This window comes from Chaetodon auriga, chromosome 1 (genome assembly GCF_051107435.1).
Source record: "Chaetodon auriga isolate fChaAug3 chromosome 1, fChaAug3.hap1, whole genome shotgun sequence".
In the NCBI taxonomy this organism is placed as follows: domain Eukaryota; kingdom Metazoa; phylum Chordata; class Actinopteri; order Chaetodontiformes; family Chaetodontidae; genus Chaetodon; species Chaetodon auriga.
This window is the reverse complement of record NC_135074.1, coordinates 17,587,085-17,611,045: the sequence shown is the minus strand read 5'-3', so window position 1 is coordinate 17,611,045 and position 23,961 is coordinate 17,587,085. Positions and strand designations below refer to the sequence as shown.

At 42.6% G+C, this 23,961-nt stretch overlaps 2 protein-coding genes across 2 annotated transcripts; both read left to right on the top strand.

Annotated features, from left to right (window-relative positions):
• The first annotated feature begins 871 nt into the window (after positions 1-871).
• Positions 872-6,939, top strand: LOC143324831 (dynein regulatory complex subunit 4-like). Its single transcript, XM_076737594.1, has 11 exons — positions 872-1,005; positions 1,298-1,393; positions 1,575-1,772; positions 2,943-3,143; positions 3,278-3,332; positions 3,425-3,627; positions 3,972-4,124; positions 4,293-4,373; positions 4,510-4,719; positions 4,884-4,949; positions 5,081-6,939. The coding sequence occupies exons 1-11, from the start codon at positions 1,003-1,005 to the stop codon at positions 5,234-5,236; spliced, it is 1,422 nt and encodes a 473-aa protein (XP_076593709.1). The 5' UTR covers positions 872-1,002; the 3' UTR covers positions 5,237-6,939.
• Positions 6,940-9,697: 2,758 nt separating this feature from the next.
• LOC143325861 (stereocilin) lies at positions 9,698-23,849 on the top strand. The gene is made up of 28 exons (XM_076739224.1): positions 9,698-10,010; positions 10,665-10,689; positions 10,785-11,370; positions 11,554-12,441; positions 12,584-12,646; positions 12,737-12,862; positions 13,087-13,253; positions 13,328-13,514; positions 13,865-13,980; positions 14,229-14,361; positions 14,459-14,641; positions 15,049-15,087; positions 15,170-15,346; positions 15,743-15,892; positions 17,233-17,291; positions 17,460-17,583; positions 17,734-17,816; positions 17,917-18,052; positions 18,524-18,726; positions 20,010-20,100; positions 20,215-20,386; positions 20,560-20,729; positions 21,120-21,275; positions 21,380-21,522; positions 22,027-22,175; positions 22,402-22,499; positions 23,384-23,531; positions 23,737-23,849. Exons 1-28 carry the CDS (start codon positions 9,698-9,700, stop codon positions 23,823-23,825), a joined length of 4,974 nt encoding a protein of 1,657 aa, XP_076595339.1. The 3' UTR covers positions 23,826-23,849.
• The last annotated feature ends 112 nt before the right edge of the window (positions 23,850-23,961 follow it).

The window sequence follows — 23,961 nt, the reverse complement described above, 5'->3', positions numbered from 1 at the left end:
TGCTCAGGTCTGCAGTTCAGCCTGATCACCTTGTTAAAGCTTAGTAGTTGTGTTTGTCCTCCTGTAGGTGTCACACTTTACCACTGCATGTGCACATTAAGAAGTACAGCCCCAGAAGGGGATTAGGTGCCTCAATAAGGAAAAATAATGTGAAATGACATTTATATATCACGTAGGACATGTAATTTGCTTTTGGTCCAAGTGACAGAAATCAGTATAATAAGATCAGTAAAGCTTGCATGGAGAAATGTGAATAGGTTTTATAGGCTTCCAGGAATGAACCGTCTTGTCTTTGTATTGTTTTATCTCTAAGAAATGTGTTTTAACTGTTAAATTCATATCTGTTTATACACCAGCTGCAATTTATGGGTGCCCACAGGAGGAGTTGCTGAAAAATATAGCAAACATGATATCTCTTTACAGCTACATTATAGTATATTATAAACCATGTATTACGATTATGCATATACTGCCAGTAAATGCTAATTAGTGAGCCATACAGTAGTTCAGATTCGGATGTAAAATCTTAATCTTAAAAGTAACCAGTTGTTATAGCTGTAAAATAAATAGACTGTAGTAAAAAGCTAAAAATTTCTCCCTGAAATATAGTGGACGGAGAATAAAGTAGATATTTAAAAACTGTTGTCACTTAAAATTGATCTCTACTGTACCGCAGAGGCGTCAGTACTGTCTTTTGGTTGGTTGGGTGGGTTAGGTTTGGGTATAAGACTGTTGATTGGTTAGGGTTAGGGTAAGAGTAATAGGGTAAGCCAATCAGACGCAGAGGAAGGCGTGTCAGGCCTCGTCATCATAGATTCGCTTCCTGGTGATATCCGATGATGACCGCGTGCTTGTGTTGCTATGGCAACACATTTACGATCTACACAACTGGCTAGAAGTGAAGTGGATTTTTCTGCGTATGAGAGTTAGCAAACTGTGTACTAGTTTCTCAAACCTATTGAAATATTGTGTGTCTCTCTGTATATTTGCCCAGTATATACGATGGTAAGCAAAAGGTTATTTAAAATTGTTTTATTACAACCGTTTGGGCCCATAGTGAGCGAACTACAGTCGCGTTTAGATGTTAGCTGTTAGCTGCCTAGCAGCTACCGCTTGTGAATTTCTTATTTGACTACTCGTTTGTGCTTCTTTGTCATTTGTTACTACAAACGGGAAGCGCAGAGTCGGGCTAGATACATCACCACAATTACTACGCTAACGGTTATATTAAAGACATGCGCTACGTTGCCAGTAGGTAGCAGTTTTAACATTTTCTATAATGTTGACTTTTGTCCAGCCACCCAAAAGCAAAGGCACAAACAAAAAGCCTGCAAAGGCAAGGACGCCCACACTGATCGATGGCCTTACCAAGGAGGAGATGTCCAAGGACCAGGTCAGAGTTGAAGTGGGATGTGAATGAAAGTGTGGATAATGCTCCCTGTGAACAGTGAATTGACTTTGACAAATGATGCAATAAGCAACAGTACTTGGTTGTTAAAGTAACCAAAAAGCTGCTGGACATGTACATTGTCAGGCTCAGACATGCCCACACTAAAAGATCTTTTTTATTTCAGTTGGAAGAACACATTGTGCGCCTCAGAGAGGAGCTGGATAGAGAGAGGGAGGAGAGAAACTACTTTCAGCTGGAGAGGGACAAGATCCACACTTTTTGGGGAATCACAGACAGACAGCTAGAGGAGGTGAAGGCTGAACAAAAAAACTTAGATAAGGACATAGAAGAGGATGAGGGGCGTCATCAAGTAGAGATCAAGGTGAGGCTAATGCAGAGTTACACTGTATCTACACCTGCAAGCTGCACCCACATTCACTGGCTAGATTTTCTGTAAATGAAATTACAAAGTCAGGGAAAAAGTTTTGTGGTGGCATTGCATTTATTGGATGTCAGCACTCAGTTTGTCATCATTCATTATCACTTGAGATACATCACTTTAAATATATTATTGAACTACTTGATGGAAAAAAAAGATTCAATAAAATTCAGTATGTAAATAATGGAAGCCAGCAATAAATCCCAGTGTTTTGTTCTTATCAGCGTCTTAGATACTACTACTATACTGTTATGTTGTTAATCACTGGCTGTTAAAAATGGAGTCATGATTATGTTTATGTTGTAAATTAAGCCTCACAGCTCATACTGAAAATACAGATGTGATGAAACCTGCCTGATAGATTTCCTAGTTTCTCTACAGGTATAACGGGATACTGAAATACTGAGTATCCCCCAAATCACAGATAATAAAAAATGAATTATTTTTGGCATTTTTTTCTGCTCTCAGATCAGTTCAAGGCTTCTTTTTCTGAGATTAAAACACCAATCTCTTTACCTCTTTGTGTGTCAAAACTTGACAGATAATGTCACAGATATACGGTCATCTGCCTAAAAGAAGACTGTTTTTATTTATTTTCATGAAAAGTTTGCATTTTATTGAGAGGGTACCCAGCTAAAGACCTTGTAGACTTGCCTGCACACTTACACTCACAACAGTGAGTAAAACGTGTGTAAAACAAGTTAAGGGACTTAATCCAGGAAAATTTCTCATATCAGAGGAAGGCAGTTACTAATTGATGTCCATTAGTGAGTTTCGTGCAACAGGATGTAGAGTGATGGTGGCTGGACAACAGAGTGGGCCATGGCCATCTAGAGGAAACTGCCTGTTCAAGGCAGTGGGACCCACAGTGGTTTAGCCTAAACAGATACAGTACAGATATAAGGCCAGTGAGCATCTGCTCTTTGCTTACCCACTGCACGGCCTAATGACACACCAACGCATCATTTAACAGAAATACTGCACTTCCATAGGATGCTCATCCAATGTTTGGCACATGTTCCTGTGTATTGATAACTAGTAAGCAAAGGTCATCCATGGACAGGTTGAATGGCTGAATTAATTTCACATTGTGCATTGTTTTTTCCCCACCAGGTGTATAAGCAGAAGATGAAGCACCTCCTGTGTGAACACCAGAACACGATCTCTGAGTTGAAAGCAGGTGGTTTAGTCTCCACTGAGGCCGTGCAGAAGGAGCAAGAACAATTAGAGTCTGAGCTTCATAAGGAAATGAGGGCCATCATGGTGGACATACAGGAACTTGATAATGAAAACCTAGTCAAGGAGCTTGAACTGGTTTGTAATACACAGCAAGTCTGCTTTATTTCTACACTTAAAGATCTGTGGATTTAATGTTTCTCCTTAACCTGATATATTTCAACAAGTAAGCATCAGTGCTACAAACACCAGTGTGGTTGTTATCTCAACAGAAACATGACGAAGACATGACTAAAACAAGGAACAGCTTGGAGAAGCAGCTCGCCGGTAAATAATTAATCTCATTTTGAGTTGAATTCAGCATCCCATGCTGTCAAAAACTAAACAGGAGCCATCATTTTGTGTTGCTGTTTGTGTAGAAATTAAAGCCAAGTATGAGAAAAAGATGGAGTTGCTGCCACAAGAGCTTGACAACATTAGGAAAAATGAGACGAGAGAGGCAGAGGATCAGTGGAACAGCCACATCGCTGCTCTTATAGAAGACCACAACAAAGCTTTCAGTGATGCTAATGCGCTCAATAATTGCATACAACAGGATCTGGATGAGATTGATTCACTCAAGGTATACGTGCACACATTCAACAGAAAGACATTTTTGGATATACTTTTTTTGCAATTTATGATTGTTTTCATTATTGATGAGTCTGCTGATTATTGTTGTGATGAATTCATTGTTTAGTCTTTAAAATGGCTCAAAAAAGGCCCATCACAATTTCCAAGATGTTATCTTTAAATTGCTTGTTTTGATTAATAGTCAATTTAATGTCATTCATGATAATATCAGACATAGAAAAGTCTTCAAAAGTTATGGTCTGTAACCTGATAATGTTTGGGGTTTGTCAGTGATAGTTGACTAGTTGCAGTGCTCATTTTGACCCACTTGTGTTTTATTGCCTTTTTTTTTAGAGACAAATTAAAGACAGTAAGGTGAAACAGAAGGAGAATGAAAAGGACCTGGTCCCTGTTTTGCAGGAAAACAAACGTCTCGCAGAGCTTCTCTCAAAAGCAGAGGAGGAAAACGCTGAACATGAGAAAAAAATGAACTACCGAATGAAAAAGGTTGCCTTGGTGTCGATGTTTTTAAAGCTCAGTTCACTGTTACAATTGTACACTTCTGTTTGTTGCTACCATTGCTTTAGTTGGTGCCTTGTGTAGCACGTCTCAGTAACTGATATGTAGCATACTATACACAGGCACAATATTAATGTGTGACACTGTTTTTGATAGGATGTGAGTGAAAAGGTCAAGATAAAGGAGCTAAGTGATCTGAAATGGGATCATGAGGCACTGGAACAGAAATTCAGTAAGGTAAGCACTGAGATTGAGTTGCACAATGTCATGTTGCTCAAAGGTGATTCATATGTGCCTTGAATGTGATGCTTTGTGAATGGTTTTGCATCTGTTTTTGTGCCTGCACATGTGCTCCTGTGTACATGTAACACAGCTTCAGCTGGAAAGGGATGAGCTGTACAAGACTTTCACTCAGAATATTCAGAATGCGCAACATAAAGCGGACATGAGGAGCGCGCTGCTGGAAAGGAAGCTGAAAGCTCTGACCGACAGTCTGGAGAAGACTCGGGCTCAGCTCTGTGCTGTGCTCTCTGCCTCAAACATGGACCAAACGGCTCTTGGTGGGCTCACAAACAAAGTTGAGGTACTATTGCATGTGCCCCTTTGTTGTTAGTCATTCACACCTTTAGTGCTCCTAATCACTGATGTCATTTCCATACCTTGAAATATTTTACAAGATGAGGAGGTGTGTGTTTAATGCACGTCTGTTTGTACAAGAACATCAAAGAAGTGTGTTTTTGTTTGTAGGAAAATCTTGACTCCTTTAATAATTCCATCAAGAACTTGAAGATAAAAAAATGTCAGATTTCCCAGGTGAGGTCATTTACATACTTCCTGAACATGCTGTCACACATTTCTTTAAAAGATGATGATGTTTAAACTGTTCTTTTAGTTTATTTGTACATCAATATTCATCATTATGTGAAACAACTGTAATCTGGCAGGCCCGCAAGGATTTGCTGCTGACCTATGGAGCAAAGCAAAGGGCTCTTGGTGTCCCTGTGGAGGAGCTTTGTGTAAAGCCCTTTGAGAGCAGTCTCACTGGAAAAAGTCTGGAAAAACACTTGGATCTTGGGTTACCCCGGAATGAGAAGCAATGAAGTGCAAGACTGAACCAGTTAGAGCAAATCTCTCTTTGTTTCTGATCATCATTTGAGAAAACAATAGTCAGGGAATTTAGAGTAGGGGGTCCATCATGACCTGGATTCATGCTGCCCTCCAAAGGCAGAGATAAGGAACTACAGAGGCAGTGAAGTGTAGAAAAGGGTTTAAGGTTGGCTTGCAACACCAAATCTACAAATTAAATGTGCCACTTGAGCTTCTTTGGCTGTTTCAAAACATTAATATTGTATAGAAAATTCAAATACCTGATTTAAAAGAAGCTAAAACCAAATTGCACTAAATATAAATACATAAAGTCAACAAATCCAAATCTTAGCTCCTGTTGAGTGCAGTGGTGGTCCTGTAGAGGTCAAAGGTTGCCATTTAAAACATGCTGTAGTGTCACCTTGCTGGTACTTTGTTTATTCATCACAATATTACTAATCTGAAAATACCTACACTTGATGTTTTTTTTTTTTTTTTTTTTTAAATCTGTTGAGTAAGTGTTTGTTAAGTTTTTGACTTCAGCGACGGGACAACAGGTGTCACTGTCTGCTTACTTTATGGCTTTCGGTTTGTGACTTTGTCCATATGACTCCTGAAGGGACCATTGAGGAAAAAAGACAGCTGCAGAGATACCCAACAGTAAAACATTTAAATGACTTGTACAATGTAGGAATATTGTAGCTCACATATGCAATGTGCAGCTGTTTTATGTCATAAAAAATCAACAAGAATGTCTCAAAACAGGGTTTGGATCAGGAAAATGTGACCAGGACATCCCTTCATTTAACCAAGCTCTCTGACTTTCCAGTAAGGAATGTGAAATGACCTCAAAGATGCACTGACTCATGGACCCCCTGACCACCAAGCTCCCTGGTCCTGTGCCAGCCAGGCTTGTTCATTAACCCATCCCTGGATAGAGACAGAGGTGCGCTTCTCCATTGTTATCAAGTATCTCCCCTCAGTATCAGCAGCAATATTTTAAGTTCTTGTCACATAAAGGCACTTCAGTGGGCTCTGTTCTGTAAACTCATTCACACAGATTCAAGAAGAAGGATGTTTGTGTGTTTGATTTCAATAATATAATCATTTTCAATTGCTGTTTAGTTGTAAAGCACAATGGGACATTCTGTTTACATATGTACGCTCCTTGTCACTGTTCTTCAATATGGACATGAGAAATAAGAAATTAAGATGAAGCTAGCCTCATGGTGCTGTGGAAATGAGGCCTCTGGTTCACAGCAGCAGCCTCAGCATTTCCAGAGCTTCCTTCTCTGAGGATGGTCATTCTTTGGTTGGAGCACGCCTGTTTGTACTACTGGACAAAGCCATGTGTGAACTTTCATCTCCAACAGTTCACCAACAGTTCATGTATTTCAGTGATATGACCCATTGTTTAAAAATATTTTCAACAACAACAAAAACCTCACCACATTGATATGTGATCTGACAGTCAAAGCGGATGATTTTAATAGAAACCTACTTAATTTGATCAGCTAAGAAGATTGCTTTGTGCAGAAAGTGGGACTAAAATCTTAATTTGACATTTAACACCAAATGCTGGCAAAATAAAAGCATGTGTCCAAAAGCATTTTGCCTTTTCAGTTATTTTTTGTTTATGGGTTTGTTTTTGTTTGCTTATTATTGTAATTCGGATACTCAGTGTGAACTGCTGTAAAGGGGAGTGATGATAAAAAAAATAAAAATAAACGGTAAAAAATATCTCTTTGATTGCCACAAATGTCAATTAGCTGCAGTTAAAGAAATCCATCATGTTTAAAACAGGAAGTTTCTAAAGTCAGCGGAGGTGATTTCAGGTATTTATGCTTCTGTATTTCAGTTGGAGGATGGGGCTAAAAGTTGGACTCAAACCAAGTATTCCAATCTCAACAGCTAATTTCACCAGCTGATTTCTGCCATGCCTGAGTTTCCAGCAGAGAGAGGAGGAACGAATGGGGTGGATCCAGTTTCTCATTGAATATTCCTGTGGTGAATCGAGCCCTGCTGCACTGAGTGATCGCTGTTCCCTGCGGTATCAATAATACAGGAGGAAGTTATTGTCCCTGTGCAAGCCACAGTATCATACAGCTAAAGCAAGTGGAGAGAGGAGGTGGTCCTTTCACTCAGGCCTCTAGGGTTTCAGGCCCTGCAGACAGTGGTCTGACTCTAGGGAGCCTGCTGCTGTGCCCTCGCACAGGGCTCGATTGTGAGTCCGCCTGACCGAGGGATAAATGTGTCTAAACAGTCACAGCCTGCACAGTCCTGCTGGCCCAGCCCCGTCAGTAAGATTACACCCCCAACAAACCCAGAGTCACGAGATGAGTCCCAGCTGAGAGACATCTCAATGGGGAGTCAGTCAGTGGGAGACATCGGACAGTTAGAGAGTGGGATAGATATCCTGGGTGTGATTAACATGATCCAGATTTTCACCTTGTTTGAGCACCTAGCCGGGTGCTATGACCTTCCTTTAGCCTTGTGAAGCTCCACAATACTGAACTGGGAGCACAATATTTTGTACATCCAAATAAAAGCAGTGACCTGAAGGACTGAGGCAAGTCCTGTGTTAAGAGGTTATGTGCACACGAGTTTCACCACACTGCTCTCCCCTTCTTTCTGTCATAGAAAACAGACAACCAACATCCTGTAGCATCTCAAGATAACTCATGAAATATGAAGCCAAGCATCAACTCTTAAACCCCAGAGACAAAAAAAGCAAGTGTCCCAAACAGCTAAAAGCACTGAGAGGGATAGAGGACGTGGATGGGAGGGGTGCAGGAGGGGAGAGTGAAAGGTGTGGGAGTGATGGTGAAACGGAGAGAGGCACTCAGAAAGAGGTCAGCTCTGAGTGTGCTGACACCGCTCAGTTTGAAATGCTGGCAAAACCTTGAAAGGATACTTAAAGAAATGAATGGATTGTAACTGATTGTAAGTGTTGGTGAGTTCTGAATTTTTTTTTATTATCTCAAATTCTCCTTATTGTGACCACTGACATTTAAAATGCACAACATTGAATTAAAACAGGATTTATTATCTGCCACATCTGTCAAATTAATCTCTTTGAAAGTCAGAACTGATCATTTAACTGTGTATTTAAATGTCTTATCTCATATTCATAACCTTTCTTTGTTCGCTCTTTGCAGCATCACATGTTGACACACTTTTAATACTTCACAGTCTTGTGCCTTTTATAAGTTATGTACATTACTGGTTCTTATTTTAGCAACCATGCAGTGAAAGTGGTAAGGTGATGTGGTAGCCAGTCATTAAGGTTTAATATCCCCTCTCCGCTGAGATACTTTACTCCTTGAGTCCACCCCGTCATTGACAATTTAAAAAAAGCTGTCTGAACATAAGGTGTTGTGGCCTCAATAGGAAAGACAGGCTGGAGAGAAGGATGTGACACCACTGTGTCACTGTGCATGCTGGCATGAGATGAAGATGGCAGAGAAAGGGCCAGGCATGGCCACTCTTAGATTCACAAGCATCATAGTTTGTGCTGTTTTACTGGGACAAGGATCCCCAGAGAAGACAGGTGAGTGCACCACCAAATACAAACACATACTAACTAAAATATTTGTATTTTTATTACAACGTGTGTTCATTGCATGATGCTGGCACAAGCAGACTCTCATGGGACTCTTTCAGGAGGTGGTAAAGAAGATCAGAGAGATGCCATTCTCAAGGAGATCATTTCAAAGTGGAGCACAGGAAGTAGGTGGAACTCTCAGAAAGCTCCGCCAGATACAAACAAGGACCAGACGGTGCACCCTTGGGTGAAGAATATCATGGGGAGCCTAAAAACACTTGGCCTACTTCCCAGCAAGAGCCTGCCTTCATTAAACAAGCCAATTGACAGGCACCGACTCTCCGGCTTTCTCTACAACATCTCTCTGTACCTCCAAGAGATGGGTGCCGAGCTGGAGGAGGCACCAGCAGAGCCAGATGAGGATCAGCTGTGGGAGAAGGTGCTGCATTTCTTTCTCCAGTCTGAAGGGAGCGCTGCACTGAACCAGTGGAACGGCCGGGTGCCACCGCGGCCCAGCGTCAAACTGCAGGACTGGTTTTTGTCCCTGAGGGGCAGCCCTCACTGGGACTGGCTTCTGGGGCTGCTGCAGAGTCTCATCAGTCTGTCGGAGCGTCAGCCCCACAGGCCCCTCTTGACTTATTTGTCTCAGAACTGGAGGACAGTGAGTGCTGTGCTGGAGGCTGCGCTTCAGGCTCTGGTGAGTGGAACCTATGGTCAGGCCAGCGCAGGCTTACAGGGCTTCATCTGTGCGCTAAAGGGTCGTAATGACTGCGCCTTCAATGTCAGCTGGCTTCAGCAGCTGCTGCGTTTCCTAGAAACACGCAACTGGAAGCCTGTGGTCAGTTTACACCCTGCAGGGGAAGGTGCTGAACACAGTAAGGGCTCAAGTGCATTTGGACGTTTAAAGCCCTTCAGCTTGCCTCCTGAGGCCATGAGGCAGGATGGGTGGTCTGGGAATGCATCTCTGGAGGACTCAGAGGACGATCCAGGCTCCATGCAAAGCTTACTGCTGCAGGCGTTATCACGTTCAGGTGGAGGAGAGCGAGGTGGCCACTTGGCACAGAAAAATCTAGCTCTCGTGCAGAGTTTGGATGGGCTGAGGAGGGGCCTCCTGCACAGGGTGGGTAACTCTGTCTACGGTAACCTGAGGAAAAAAGTGTCACGAGTTACAATGGCACTTCTTGATGATGTCAGCAGCCTGGTGGACGTGCCACAGCCCAACGCTCAGGGCCGGTGCTCAGTTGGTGAGTATGTGGAGCGGCGGGCCTCGCAGGTTGTTTGCACAATCAGATAAGAACAGAGAAGAAGTGTTGTCGGAAATGTTTAAGCATTCATTCACACAATCTGATCACATAACCATGAGATAATTAAGAAAGGGCACCCTCCAGTTGTAGTTCACGTGGCAGATGCAGCGCTGCACGTGAATGCACGCTCACATTTGGATGCTTTGCTTCCGAGGATGATTCTGAGAAAAGCAATGATCCTCCAAGTGTGCATCAATGATTCATTGATAACATATAAATCAAACATATCATAAGTAAAGAAGCAAATCATGCATTGTTTAGATTGTATTTAGTCTTATTCATCAAAGGAAAACCCTTTGTTCAGAGCCTCACGAGTTTGGCCCTGGTTTCACCTGAAAGACACATGAGAGACAGTGACTGCCACTGCTTTAAAATCTTTGTAATCATCCTGGCTGATGAAAGCATCTGTTGTTACCCAGCTAATCTCTTTATCCTCGCACTGATGTCAGTAACATTATATCTTGGGCATTGTTAGCCGAGCTGCACTGTTGCATCAGGCATAGTTGTGTACTGCAGGAGCTTCCAGTTGCTTCTTCCACCACTCATTCACTTTGATTTTCTGTTAATACTTGCTTTTTCTTTGTCTTTTTGAAGGTGACCTGAGACAGCTGATCTTATGGTAAGATCTTTCAGGAATATGACTCACCTTATCACAGCAGTCCACATTATACACAGATTGACGTGTCTACCGTTGTTCTGTCCATGCATATGTAGGGGAATAAGACACAACGTGACGTGGAACACTCAGGCTTTGGGCGTTAGGTCTCAGGGCCTCCCAAGCTCACTCCCATTCCTGTCCTGCCCCTCCACTGAAGGAGATGAACGGAGATCACAGCTACCACCAGCCCACTTATCTCCAAAAACAGCCCCTTCTTCACCGACAGTCTCCAAACAAAAACACCTTCACAAACTCTCTAATGCACCTCAGCGTTCCCAGTTCAACCAGCCACAAACAGGGAGAACGAGAGTGAGCAACGACCAGCAGAAAGAGATGGAGTACTCCACCTCTATAGAAATCCTGGAGGCGGCGTGTAATGAGTCCATCCCAGGCTTGACAGGTGTCTCCAACTTCACTGTGTTCCTCTACTGTAAACTGTTCGAAGGGGAGAACGGGTCAGTGGAACCTGCAGTGACCCAGATGGGACTCGACCTGCACGCCACCTGCTCGGATGCAGCTTGGTACTTGTCTGCTGCTGAGGAGGACTTCCTTTGGGTTCATGTCTGCAGTGAGTTCTTTGTCCATGAATTCAACAACACCGTGTGTGCCAACTCCTCTTTCTGGCTGCAGAGAGCACATCAGGTAATGGGTCGCATTTTTGATGAGCGACAACTTGACGGTTTTCTGGGAACATTTATCTAAATTTCTGTGTTATGACATACTGACGACAAGCTTATGTATTTGTGCACTGCTTCTTTTTTTTTTTTTTTTAACTCAAATTTGCTTTTACTTCATCTTGACTAATTGTAATTTTGATCTTTGCAGGCCACAGCGACAAAAGAATACCATTTTTTTAACCAGACGACTATAGATGACCTGTGTGTGCAGCTGTCAGGTGAGGCGATAGGAAGTCCAGGACTTGATGACAACTGTCTGGCCCAGTTGGGCAGCAGGTTGCTCAGTGCTCAGGCTTTCAGACACTGCTTCCTACCCAACAACTCCGTCCTAATCTCAGCTGTGTGCGGCAGAGAGTCCCCTGATTCACTGAGGTCCTTGCCAGAGGGAAGCTGGGCTGCAGCATACTGCTCCAAAATACAAAACTTCTCCCATGTTGACACCACTGAGGACACTTGTCAGTACAGGGATTGGGCTGTGCATCATTTCACAAACTCCACCCTCCTGGAACTCTGTATGCAGACACATGGATTGAGAGAGTACATTTGTCTAAACATCACACTGTACAATCAGCTCATCAGATCAATGCCACAGTTCACTGATTTCTGTGATGATCTGCAGGCAGAGCTGGAGGGTAGGAAGTGCCTCCTGCAGAGGTTTTTTGACATGCTCCCAGCACCGTATGAGTTTGACACATCGCAGCTGTGTGTGGATCCGGCTCCACTGCTGGTGGAAGTTGTGCACAAGCTCAGTGTGTGTGAGGTTGAGGGAGGGGAGCGTGAAGGGTTTTTAGTGATGCTGGGATATGTGTTGCGAGTCCTGGACTTCATGGTGGGCCTCTCTTCGGGTCTGGACGAAGGGGAAGTAGAGGCCAGGCAAGGTTTGGGTCAGGCCATTCTCCTGTCCAGTCTCCTGGACAACAGCTCCTGGGCCACACTGCAGCCAGAGGCCTCCATGAGTGTCCTTCACACTGTGGGAGTCTTCCTCCGCAGGGAGCAGAACGCCACTCTCAAAGAGGACCTGCTGAGCTGCTTCAGTGTAAGATAGTTGGCTGACACATTCACTCACTCACTCACTCACACACACACACACACACACACACACACACACACACACACACACACACACACACACACACACAGAGCTGAGAGTGAATAACTTGTTTCTGCTGTTATACCAGCCTGTCTTGTGGGACCTCATCCAGCGGGACGACAACTCATCTGCTCTCAGGGTTCTGCTGCAGGTACTTGCCTGTGCAGCTACATTAACATTTAATGTTCACAACAGATCAGCCCACTGAACTTTATATTGGAGATTCACTTTATTTCACCAGGAGTACCTCCAGATGCCAAGAGACAGCATTCGCACTCTTGTGATGTCTGCTGAGAAAGATGCTGTTAAGAGATTTCTCTCCCATATGCATCAGAGTTGGGACCAGCTACAAGTAGAAACAGGCCAGGTTTGTTCTTAAACTTAACGCTGAATGTTTATTAGTGACACTTTTTTATTAAGTTAATTGTGCAGTTGAAAGCTCTCATGCCCTATTATCAGACTTCTATTCTATTACACTCTCTTGTGCTGTTTCCATTTTATTTGAATCTATGTCATGGCCCATGCATAGCTAAAGAGGGCCAAATTGAATGCACATCAGTTTCTGTGCTGCTCTTTTGTTTTCTCTGTCAGGCCTCTCAAAAAGAGCTGCAGGCCATGGAAACAATGACCGCTGCTTTCATCCATAAGTTCCCCCGAGTGACCCCAGAGCTGTTTGTGGACCTGTCTCAGTTCATTCCCTTCATGTCGGTCTCTGACATCATGAGCTTTCCAGCCTCTCTCATAGTCAACGACAGCGTGTGAGTTACTGACCCACGAAACGATTGCTTTTAGCTCTATATGTCTTACTAACAGCGTGTGTGTCGCCCTTCAGGTTGACAGCCATTCGTGACCACAGCTCAGGCATGAAGTCGCTGCAGAAAAAGGCCTTTGTAAAAAGACTCTTGCAGTCGAGCGTGGTGGGTGATGTCCCTACGTGGCCACCATACTTCCTCAGTTCCATCCTCCCACTTCTGCCTTATCTCCCAGTCAGTCATTTTCAGCAACTGACATCACAGCAGGTTTGAGGCCATTTCACACATTCACAAATCTTTACACAACTGTTACCTCTTTCATAGATGTTAGTCATCTCAGACACAATCAGGTGACTATTAAAGTCACTGATTGGGGATCAGTGTTTCCCCCACGATGCCAGATTAAAGGGAAAACATGTATAAATTAGTGGAGATGTTTACATAAGGATCACAGAATGATTGTATGAGTATAAAAAGTATGTAGATCATATGTTATGGCCCTCACAGTCACCAGATATCAACTCCTAATGGGAAAGCGCGTTCCTCAAATTTGTCACCCATCTTTGTAGAACTGCATTTTTAGCATGTTTCAATTTGTAATCTGTTGTCTCCTTTAGCTCACACCTCTGGCAGAGTTTCTAGGCAACGGCAGTCTGGATGGTGTCAGGGGGCGCCATGTGCTTCGGACCCTCTTCAGCAAGAAGAAGAATCTGACCAGTGATAACATACTGAGGTGGGACCAAGGTGTCTGCTGGTTATGATTATGCTTATGTTTGTCTGTGAACATATTGTAGTACGTTACGGTTCTCCAGCATGGTTCATATGCAGAGAAGACATACTCGACATACAGTAGGTGTTGACCAGGTATGGAAAAGTACATCAGTTCTCTCTGTGACCTCATTTCCTGCCTGTCTCTCGTCTGTCTGCTATACAATAAACACAATTCCAAAAAGATAAGTGACAGCTTATTTCTTTATGCAGGTTAGGAGTCCTTGCATGTTACCTGGATCCCGTGGACCTGCGTTCATTTATTCAGGACTCAGCTGTGTCTTTGGCTCTCTGGCAGCAGCTGGCTCAGTGCATGTCCAAAGGGTTCATAAGTGACAGCGGCAGGGTAAGCAGCATATGTTGAGTAAATCCTCAAATACGTTTTTTTCATGTTGATCCACTGAGTGTCTGACTATCTCTGTTGATCTGTGTTTGACGGGCAGCTGTCCTCTTGGTTGATACCAGCCGTTCAGAACCTGAACGTTAGCAGCATGGCGTCCCCAGAGCTGTCTGCCCTCAGTGGCCTCTTGCCTCAGTTAGGAGCTTCCTTCCTGTTGTCACTCCCCTCACAAGAGATCCTGGAAATCCTCTCGCAACCAGGAATACACAAATATTCCCCAGCACAGGTCAGCAAGGAATTTGCTTCACATGTTACTTCTTGTCATTCTTAACTTGCTGCATGTTCTCCACCATTTTGTTGATTTTAGTGAACTTCTCTGGTTTCCTCCCTGCAGCAGGCTTTTAGGGAAGCTGTAAATGTCTAAAAATGTGATTGAAAAAAAAAAAAAGTCAAGCATGTGTGTCTTAGGGTGTTTTCTCTAAGATATATTCATCTTTCCACAAGAAAGACAAGCTAACCTTCATAATAATAACATAAGACAGCTGGGATTTTTGTCTTATCAAATTTCTAAAAAAAAGAGAATAAACATAGATTAAATATCTGACCTTTAACCCAAATATGGAACTGTCTTAAAATGCCAACGCTCGTGCATTTTTGTACACCCACTTGTTAATTTTTTAATGCTTTCCTCAGGCTTTTCAGATGTTGTCCAAGATTTCAAAGGACACCACTGTAAGTAAACATTTTTGAAATATATTTGCTGGATTTCAGCCAGGTGCACTTTCACCACCATGTCTCTCTCTCTCCCTGCCAGCTCACCATGGAAAAACTGTGCAGACTGAAGCCGTTACACCCTGGTCTCTCCCCTGCTGTGCTCAGAGACCTCCAGTGGCCTGAGATCAGTGAAGCTGCCCACTGTCAGTGCTGGAAAATGCTGCTAACTGAGCTTAAGCCTGGCCACAGAGCCATGCTCTACAATGCAATGCAGGAGGTGACGCTGCTATTATCTGTCTTCAATACATCACATATAACTATTGTTGTCTTTTCATCCTGCCTTATTATCTTCTGTGGCTCACCTTGTTATCACATGAGGAGCAGATTGACACAGTTGGATGGAGGTGGATATTACCAGTTGATATAACTCAATATCATCTTCCTTTTTTACACTTACTCTTGAGCAAGTAGCCTAAAATTTACTGCAAAATATTTCATTAAAACAGAAAACTGTAGCCTGAGTGACATTAATCCAGCTAATCTGGCACTAGGGGTTCCAGACAGTGTTCATTTGATCCACATGTGTGAAACTGGCATTGTGTTTTCTAAAGGGCCTTTAATGGGCCTCTAGGTTTAAATTTACACTATTCTTGTTGTTGTTGTACGCCAACAGGCTCTACACAGAGACATGCAGAACATCACTCAGCAGGCTAACTGTCTATCACCATTCATCCCTCTGAGGAAGCTGGCAGAAACCTTAAATGGAGAAGCAATCCTGAGAGATATCAGCCTGCACAGAGACATACTCTGGTCGCCGCAGCAGGTGCACATTTTACCTTAACCTGCCTTTTTGTGCCGCTTAAAGCTGCATTGATATGACAACAATAGGTTGGCAGTTGTCTGACTAAAGAAAATGCTCCCAGCTTCAGTTTTCGGTCCCATTAATCTGCCCCTCATTGGATATGCTTCAGATGAGCCTTTCAGGATATTAATACTCCATACGCATCAGCCGCCATCAAGCTAATTAGTTTGGATGTAGTACAATGGTGTGGAGGAGTGTAGCATAAATTAATAATGGCTACCTTAAAGGGATTTTGTCACAGCCAAGAGTGTATTTCACCCCCGTTCTTGGCCTAACAAGACCCGAGTCGAATCATTAAAGATTGCCCTTTTCAGTTGGTCGTTGCACTGAAATATATTGTGACACTGAACACTAAACCTAAAATATTATATGTAAGTAACCCTAAAGTTAAGTGTTTCAATACCCTGTTTTATTCATGCGATTAAACATTTATGAAAGTCCTTTTATAGTCAGTTTGAGGAATATTTTGCCAGACTGTAATTACTGGTATAATTAAACTCTAAATCCACATGTCTGTGTAATTTTAAGATGTTCCTACAATCATTGGACAGTTTCCAGATTTTGAGTTCAACCTGAAATTGTTGTCGCAGCACACATTGTCCAGTACATCTAATGTGGTTCAGTCATATCAGTGACAAACCACCAGTGTTGCATTTCAGAACCAATCTGGTAATTTTCCACTTTGTAGCTGCTGAGCTACTTTATAAGAAACCTAATGGCTGAAGCAATCCATGATGCTTCAGTGTTCATTACACACACTGAAACTAGAAACAGCTGGACAGAAAAAACAATGCAATGACAATTTAGCCATTCTTTAGGCTTTTTCCATGAGTGAGTGTGATGCTCAAGGTCATGTTAATGTGCTGTTACATTCTGAGAAGTTTTGTGCTCAAAGTGGAAAGGGTTCATCCTCTCTGGATGCCTTAAAGCCTTAAAGGAGGAGGCATGTGATCATCAAACGCTGAACAACAGCTTGTCTTCTACGACAATATTCAAGATGCCAAATAATTCAAGGCACTCTTTTGAGCATCAAACACTCCTCATAGACTAGAAAAGCTGACTTTGAAAAGTTTGCCATTTTGTTTTGGAGGGTTTCCAATAGTGAACACTTTCTACTACATACCAGTATTTTGGTAGGTCTTAGGTTAGAGTTTACCTTTTGCTTTGCATACAGCCACTGGTTTCTGGAGTTTTCAGGACAGTGTGAAAATCAAGTTGCAATTACAAGTAAAGGGCCTGAAACATGCAAAAAATACTGGTATGCTGAGTCTAACACCTTTTTTTTGTGTGTGTCCGGACAGGCTCAGCTTTTGTTCAAAACGATCAGCGAATTTAAAAACATAAGCAGCATGATGGCGAGGTAAGTTAGATGCATTTAGCAGAACATTTGGATCTATAATTTCAATCATGAACTCAATTTACCAGCAAACTGAATAAAAGGCTCAAAACAGAAAAACAGATCAAGTCACAGTGAGTTTCAGGTGAGGTTGTCACTCAATAAAAATGAATGATGTCCCTTTTCTTGCAGAAGTTTGGGTCATATTGCCAGTGGAATGAGTTGTGACTTTTTGAGGCTTTGGAGCAATGATACAGATTTTGCAGAGCTGCTTCAGTTTGTTAGTGAGCTGCCTGGAGGCATGAGACCCGCTCTGGTGAGGAATAAACAGTGCAGCACCCATCAAACCCTTTATCACTGTCTCTGATGCCATTATTCATTAGTTTGCTGTTGTTTTGTTTCTGCAACAAATTAAAAATCATGTTTAATTCTAACAAGTTCAGATGTGTTTTGGCTGTGTTACCAGCGAAAATGTATGATAGAGGAACTGAGGAAACAACCTGAACTCGACCTCAGTGCTTTGAGCTCTGGCTTTGCTGCAACGTTACCGTAAGTATCTCCTTACTGACTGTGCATTTTGCTTTTACATAAATATTTAACAGTTTATCTGAAGATGACTGCATTTACACCTCTTTTTCTTCTTTTCCAGTGTGACGATGATAGAGGACCTCTCTAATGTATCCCTCCGAGCCGTTATGGTCCACATTCAAGCACACTTTGATGATTTCCTCAGGCTGCCACACTACAAGCAAACAAATTTAGCGGAGAAAGCAGCAACTGAGCTGGTAAAACACCAACAGTAGCTATACAAACAAGATGTGCTGGAGTTTATGCATTGCTATAAGAATTAGGAAAAGAAGTGTGATCAGAAACCAGTTGTGGCATGTAATTTATAAACAGCATTAAGTTGAAATAGAAATCCAAAATTAATATGTGAGGGTGATTAAAATGATAAACCGGCAACATGAGCATTCAGAACAAACTGGAAGCCAGAGATGCTATTTTTGGTTAAATTCAATCAGGGCTTGCATCAGTGACTGTGAGTCATGTATTTGATTTGTATTAAAACCTTAATGGGGCTGAAAGAGCGAACTACATTTGTTGGTTCAGGCTTGTCATGCTAGCACGCACACACACAGTAAAACAGATGGAGAAAGAAATTCCTCATCCTCTCAACAGCTTTTCACACAAGTGAAGTCATATCAGTGTGAAATCCCTGTAATCCAGGCTCATTGGCTGTCCGTGGTGCTCTGCAGGGCTCCTCTCAGGCTGAGGGGGAGATTGATGGTGCCACTCTGGATGTCCTGGGACCTTTACTGCCTTTCTTGGACCGGGACAGTTTGGCTCTGGTGGACAGAGGAGCGCTGGCTCTGCGGCTGGAGGAGATGCAGAGTTTCTGCCTTCCAAAAGAGGTTCTGAGAGACATCGCTGCCCTGCTCACTCAGAAAGACTTGCTCGGGTAAATGAACACATCTGCTGAAGAAAACATGTCTTGGTTATGCAGTGGCGTTGCCAGGGTCTCTTGGGGTTCCAAGCAAGAAATCTCTGGTTTTTGCACGCATAAATGCAAATTTCTGGGACATTTGAGACGAATACTGAAAAAATAGATTAGTGGTTCTCAAAGTGAGGTCCAGGGACCAACAGAGGTCCCTGAAAGCCCAGGCCTATCACTTATCGTTGTTGTAAATAATTGGCTGGGGCCCCCCTAGTGGCAGGAGGCTCCAAGCAACTGCCTGACTTGTCTGTCCGCAAGCCCCGCCCCTGTGGTTATGATACCTGGGTCAATAATATGTTGAGAGATTCATTTCAAAATGCTGCCACCAGTATTTTTATTATTACATGTACACATACAACTAAAAAACAGCTGCTGACAAAAGCAATCATGCAATATGAAGAAATCAAATTCTTCTTCCTGTAGTGTTTCACGAACATCTAAAATGTTTTACTCACTGATTACAAATGTTAATGAATGGCTGAAAGCTGAGCACAGCTCTTAAACTCCAGGAAATCTTTCAGAGTGACTGTTTATGAGCTTGTGTAACAATTTCTAAGACTAAGAGTCTGCAGGCGGTTCTGCGAGGCTGTACTTTCCAGCGGCAGTGCTTTGAGCTAAATGCTAACGTCAGCATTCTAACATGCTCACAATGACAATGGTAACTGCTGATGTTTAGTGGATATTGCATGCTAATGTTTGTTAATCAGCACTTAACAGTGAAAGTACAGCTGAGGCTGATGGGAATGTAAGTAGTGTTGTAGGCGTTTGCTCATAAAGCAAATGGACAAATTCAATTTTTGACCTCATGATGTGCGGGAGGAAAAGTTAGAAGATACCAAAGTTCTTCGAGTTCATCCTGAGGGGTGCATGAATATTTGGACCAAATTTCATGCAATCCACCCAACAGCTGTTCAGCTATATCATTGAAAACCATAAATATCAACCTGGTGGTGATGCCAGAGGAAAAATGAAGGTCAAAAGGAATTATACTCTGAGGAGCATGAAAATTTAGACAAGATTTGATCACTGTCTATTCAATAATTGTTGAAAGTTTACATAGAAGTGAATATACAGCAAAGCAACATATAATGATAAGTTGTTGAAAACATAATACTTGTAACTTGAATAGTCTGTCTGCAGCCTAAATTACATAAAATGCCTGATAGGGATTTCAGCATTAGGCATGCTGTGAGACATGGATTATATAAAACAGCAGTAATGAGATGATACGTGTGCTCGTTTGCCAGGGAGCCATCCAAATGGCAAGTTGAGGATGTGGAACATTTGGGCAGACTCGTGTTCTCCCTCTCAACAAAACAGATTAACTCCATCCCGCTGGTAAGTGCCCACAAACACAATCCATGCAAATCAGTCATTTCATTGCACTCGAACTGGCTTTCTAAGACATATCATGACAAGCATGAATATATAAAATGTGTGTCCCCTGTGCAGATGGTGTTGAATAAAGACACAGTGGAACAGGTCCTGGTGGGTCAGAGTCACTGGGAAGACAGTGTGGTGGGTGGGGTCTGTGTGACTCAGTGTATGGACCAACATCGTCAGAGGGAGCAGACTCAGAGTCTCATTCGAGGGATAGTCAGAGCGCGGAGCAGGAGGGCAAAAGGTTCAATAAATGTTTCCGAAAACTTTCAGTGCTGCTTGTGTGTCTAATACTGTGTTGAATGTATTTTATCTGGAGGAAAAATGGCTGCAATCTACCAGTGACTGTCACTATGATCTGTGGAAAGTGTCTCTGTGTAAGTTTTTATCTGAATTCACCGGCGTCCCTTTGAGCAGTGCCAGTTCCAAGCTGTGCAGACATCAGAGGGACCTTTCCTTCAGCTTGGACATCCACCCAGCTCAGCCGAATGTCACAGGAGGATCTGGAACAGTGTGTTGAAGTTTTTGCTCAGGACGCTTCAATGAGCTCTGAGCAGCGTCGGGCATTGTGGGTGAAACTCCGGCAGGTCAGTTAAACTGCACTCACTGCAAGAAGTTTAGTCCCACATAATCTTTTTCTTTTTGATCAGTCATTCGTACCAACATCCATGCTTTCTTCTCCTCCTCATCAGTAAGAAAACATGTCTATTCCCTCAGATTCCCTCAAAGTCCTGCTCTGTTCTCCCTCTCAGTTAAGATCTAAACATCTAAACACACTTAAAAATGCATCATCCCTAAAACTGGTAGAAAAAAAAGACCAGTGGTGTCTGAGAGCTCCTGATAAAAGATTAAAAAATGAACAATTAACAGAAAGTTGCCTCTCCAACCATAAGAGATGAGGACGATTGAGTCAAACATGAGGACCGTTTTAATATCATCATTATGTCAAACATGCTCTGGCTCTTCATTGAATGCAGTCCTTCAGTCCGGTGAGAGAGCTGAGAGCGGACCAGGTGCTGGCTCTGGGCTCAGTGGTGACTGAGATGGGAGAGAGAGAGCTTTATGACACCAGTCTCACTGATCTGGGTGTGCTGGCACATCTGGGCACACTGACAGGCTGGAGCCCTAAAAAGGTGAACTTTTGCATTTTTCATTCTGATTTAAAACTTCAAGTCAATGAAAAAACCTCATTGTGAAGACTTCAACAGAGCCTTTAATGCTCCTGTTTGTTTTTCAGATGAGAGCAGTGATTTCAGGTGTGATGCGGAGGCGCAAGCTCAAAGTGGAGCAGTTAACTGCCGTTGATCTGGCAACATTTGGCCATCTGATCTGTGGTCTGTATCCCTCAGAGATGAAAAGACTGAGCCCATATGAACTCAGGTCAGCCAAACACCTCATGTGTATTTATCCAACTTCCTCAAACGCACCAACACTGAACAATAGCTGGAAAAGTTATAACAGAAGGCCCACACTCAGCAATTCAATAAGAGAGTTTTCAAAGCAACCCGGGAGAACAAACAAAATTGCAGACACTGCAAAATGATCCAAAATGTCAGATAAATGGCATCAAAACAACGATGAACATAAACAAAGATATACAGTCCAAAGGGGATAATAGACACTGCTAATTTGCATACAGAGTAGTAAGTACATTGTGCACCTACATAGCAGTAATTAGCAACAGCAAACATCGCATTGGATGCCACAACAGAATTACTTGCATGTGGTTTCATAGAGTAACTAATTGATTTCACATCCACTTGCTAACATTTGCTAACTAACAGGGGAGTTGGTGCACATTTCTCAGCAGCACAAGCCTCAAGAAAACATTGTGCGTCCCCTCAGAGGAGGATAAAGTCCTCAATCTTTTTGCTCAAACTGCAGTATGGCTGTCCCGTTTCTGCGGGAGGCGTCCCTGCCTTGTACGGAACAGCAGATGGAGACACTGACAAGCTGTTTGTCCAGACCTGAGGCCTTTGGTCCAGTCAGCAGTTGGGGACCAGAAGTTTTCACTGAAATTGGGACATTGGCAGGTACAGTGGTACATAACACCTCTGGGGGTATAAACTCTGTGTGATCAAATGTTTTTGAATTGTTTTTTTGAAAGCGGGAGGAGGCTGGGAGGAGGAAATGACAGCTCTTGGATGGATAGGTGCAATTAAAAATATCCCTGAGTGTATAAAAGTTGAGGAAAACTTTTCCTGTGATTTGATATGAGAAACATTAATTATCTGATGACAGTGTTTATGTTTTGTCCAGTGGGTCTGGAGGATATGGTGCTGTCAGCTCTGGTACAAGAACAAGTGGAGGGAATCACCCCTGAGGCCATCGCCCTGATGACACCAAAAAAGATGGCAGTGAGTTTCAGCCATGATTGTCAGGCCATGTGTCCAGATTGATCTACTGAACAATGTTTAGCTTCAGCGTCAATCTATAAATAACACCGAGGGCAAAATCGGCTGAATTGTTACATTTTGAGATATTATGTGTCTTCTGTAACAATTACAGGCTCATAAAATGGTAAGGAGAGCAGCCAATAGGCCTTTTTAATGGACGACCTTCTGACACGTCACAGTAGGAACAGAACAGGTGCAGATAATGAAATGAGCGATGGCTGAAATTCCATGTAGATGCTTCAGTTTCAGGGTCCTGATATCGTGCATGCTGGCTCACTGTCATGGCTTATGGGGACACTTGAATACAACAGAGCGATCTTTGTTATGACATGCTATAAGATTTTTTTTTTTTTTTTTGCTGGAACTTATTACTTAACTTTTAATGAAACAGGCCCACTTTGAAAGCAACTTATAATGTTGAAAGTAAATGCAAAGTACCCTGATTAAAACAGACAATTTAATGAAGTGGAAAATAAAAGTTGTATTGTATCACGTTGTACCACACACACACACACACACACACACACACACATATTGCACTAATGCACATGTAGACGGTATAATTAGATTTATGGAGGATTTGGACAGTATATCCTGCATACGGTGTGTTGAGTCGTTCGATATGTTCATATTTGATACTCTGTGACAGGAAAGTCTACTTTAATCGGTTGAGGAAAAAAAAAAAACAAAAGCATGAATATGTACATTTTATAGCAAATTTGTTCATTCCTTAAGAAAATTAAAGAATATGTCAGAAGTAGTGACAGAAGGATATTATGTCTTGAGGCAGAGCACGTCCTCTCCAAGGAGTGAGTTAGTATTCGTGTTGGCTGCATGTCTGACAGGTGGTGTTCAGTGGCGTTCAGTTGTCGTGGCTGAGTGCGGAGCAGGCGTGGGCTGTCACAGAGGAGCAGTGGGCAGAGCTGGACACCGAGCAGAGACACGCTGTCAGCCTCGCTCGATACGAAGGAGACGTGCTGCTGGAGCTGAGAGGTGTGCTTTGAAAACACGGGGGTGATAAAATCTCATTTTAATAAGCTCCGTCATAATGAGTCTATTATAGTCATTTTATTTGACTGAGGAAGACTTTGTGAGGACATATACTTTTATTATAGTAATACTGGTGTCACCAACCAATATGATTTTTATGTTGTGTTTATAAGGTGACGGTAAATGCTGTGTTTGTGTGCCTCCACAGGGAGAAACTGGGCTCCAGCGGCCCTGAACGCAGACGGCTCCACTGTGCGCTCGCTGGCTCTGTGCTTCTTGTTATGGCAACTAATTTAAAATGCTGCAACCATTTTAATTGTCCCTTGACCTGCCTTAGTATCATCATATTTGTACTTCAAATAAATATTTTGAAATGTTCTGTTTTCCCCCTGTGTTGGTCCTTTAATTTATGTTGCTTTTGATTGTGTTCTGC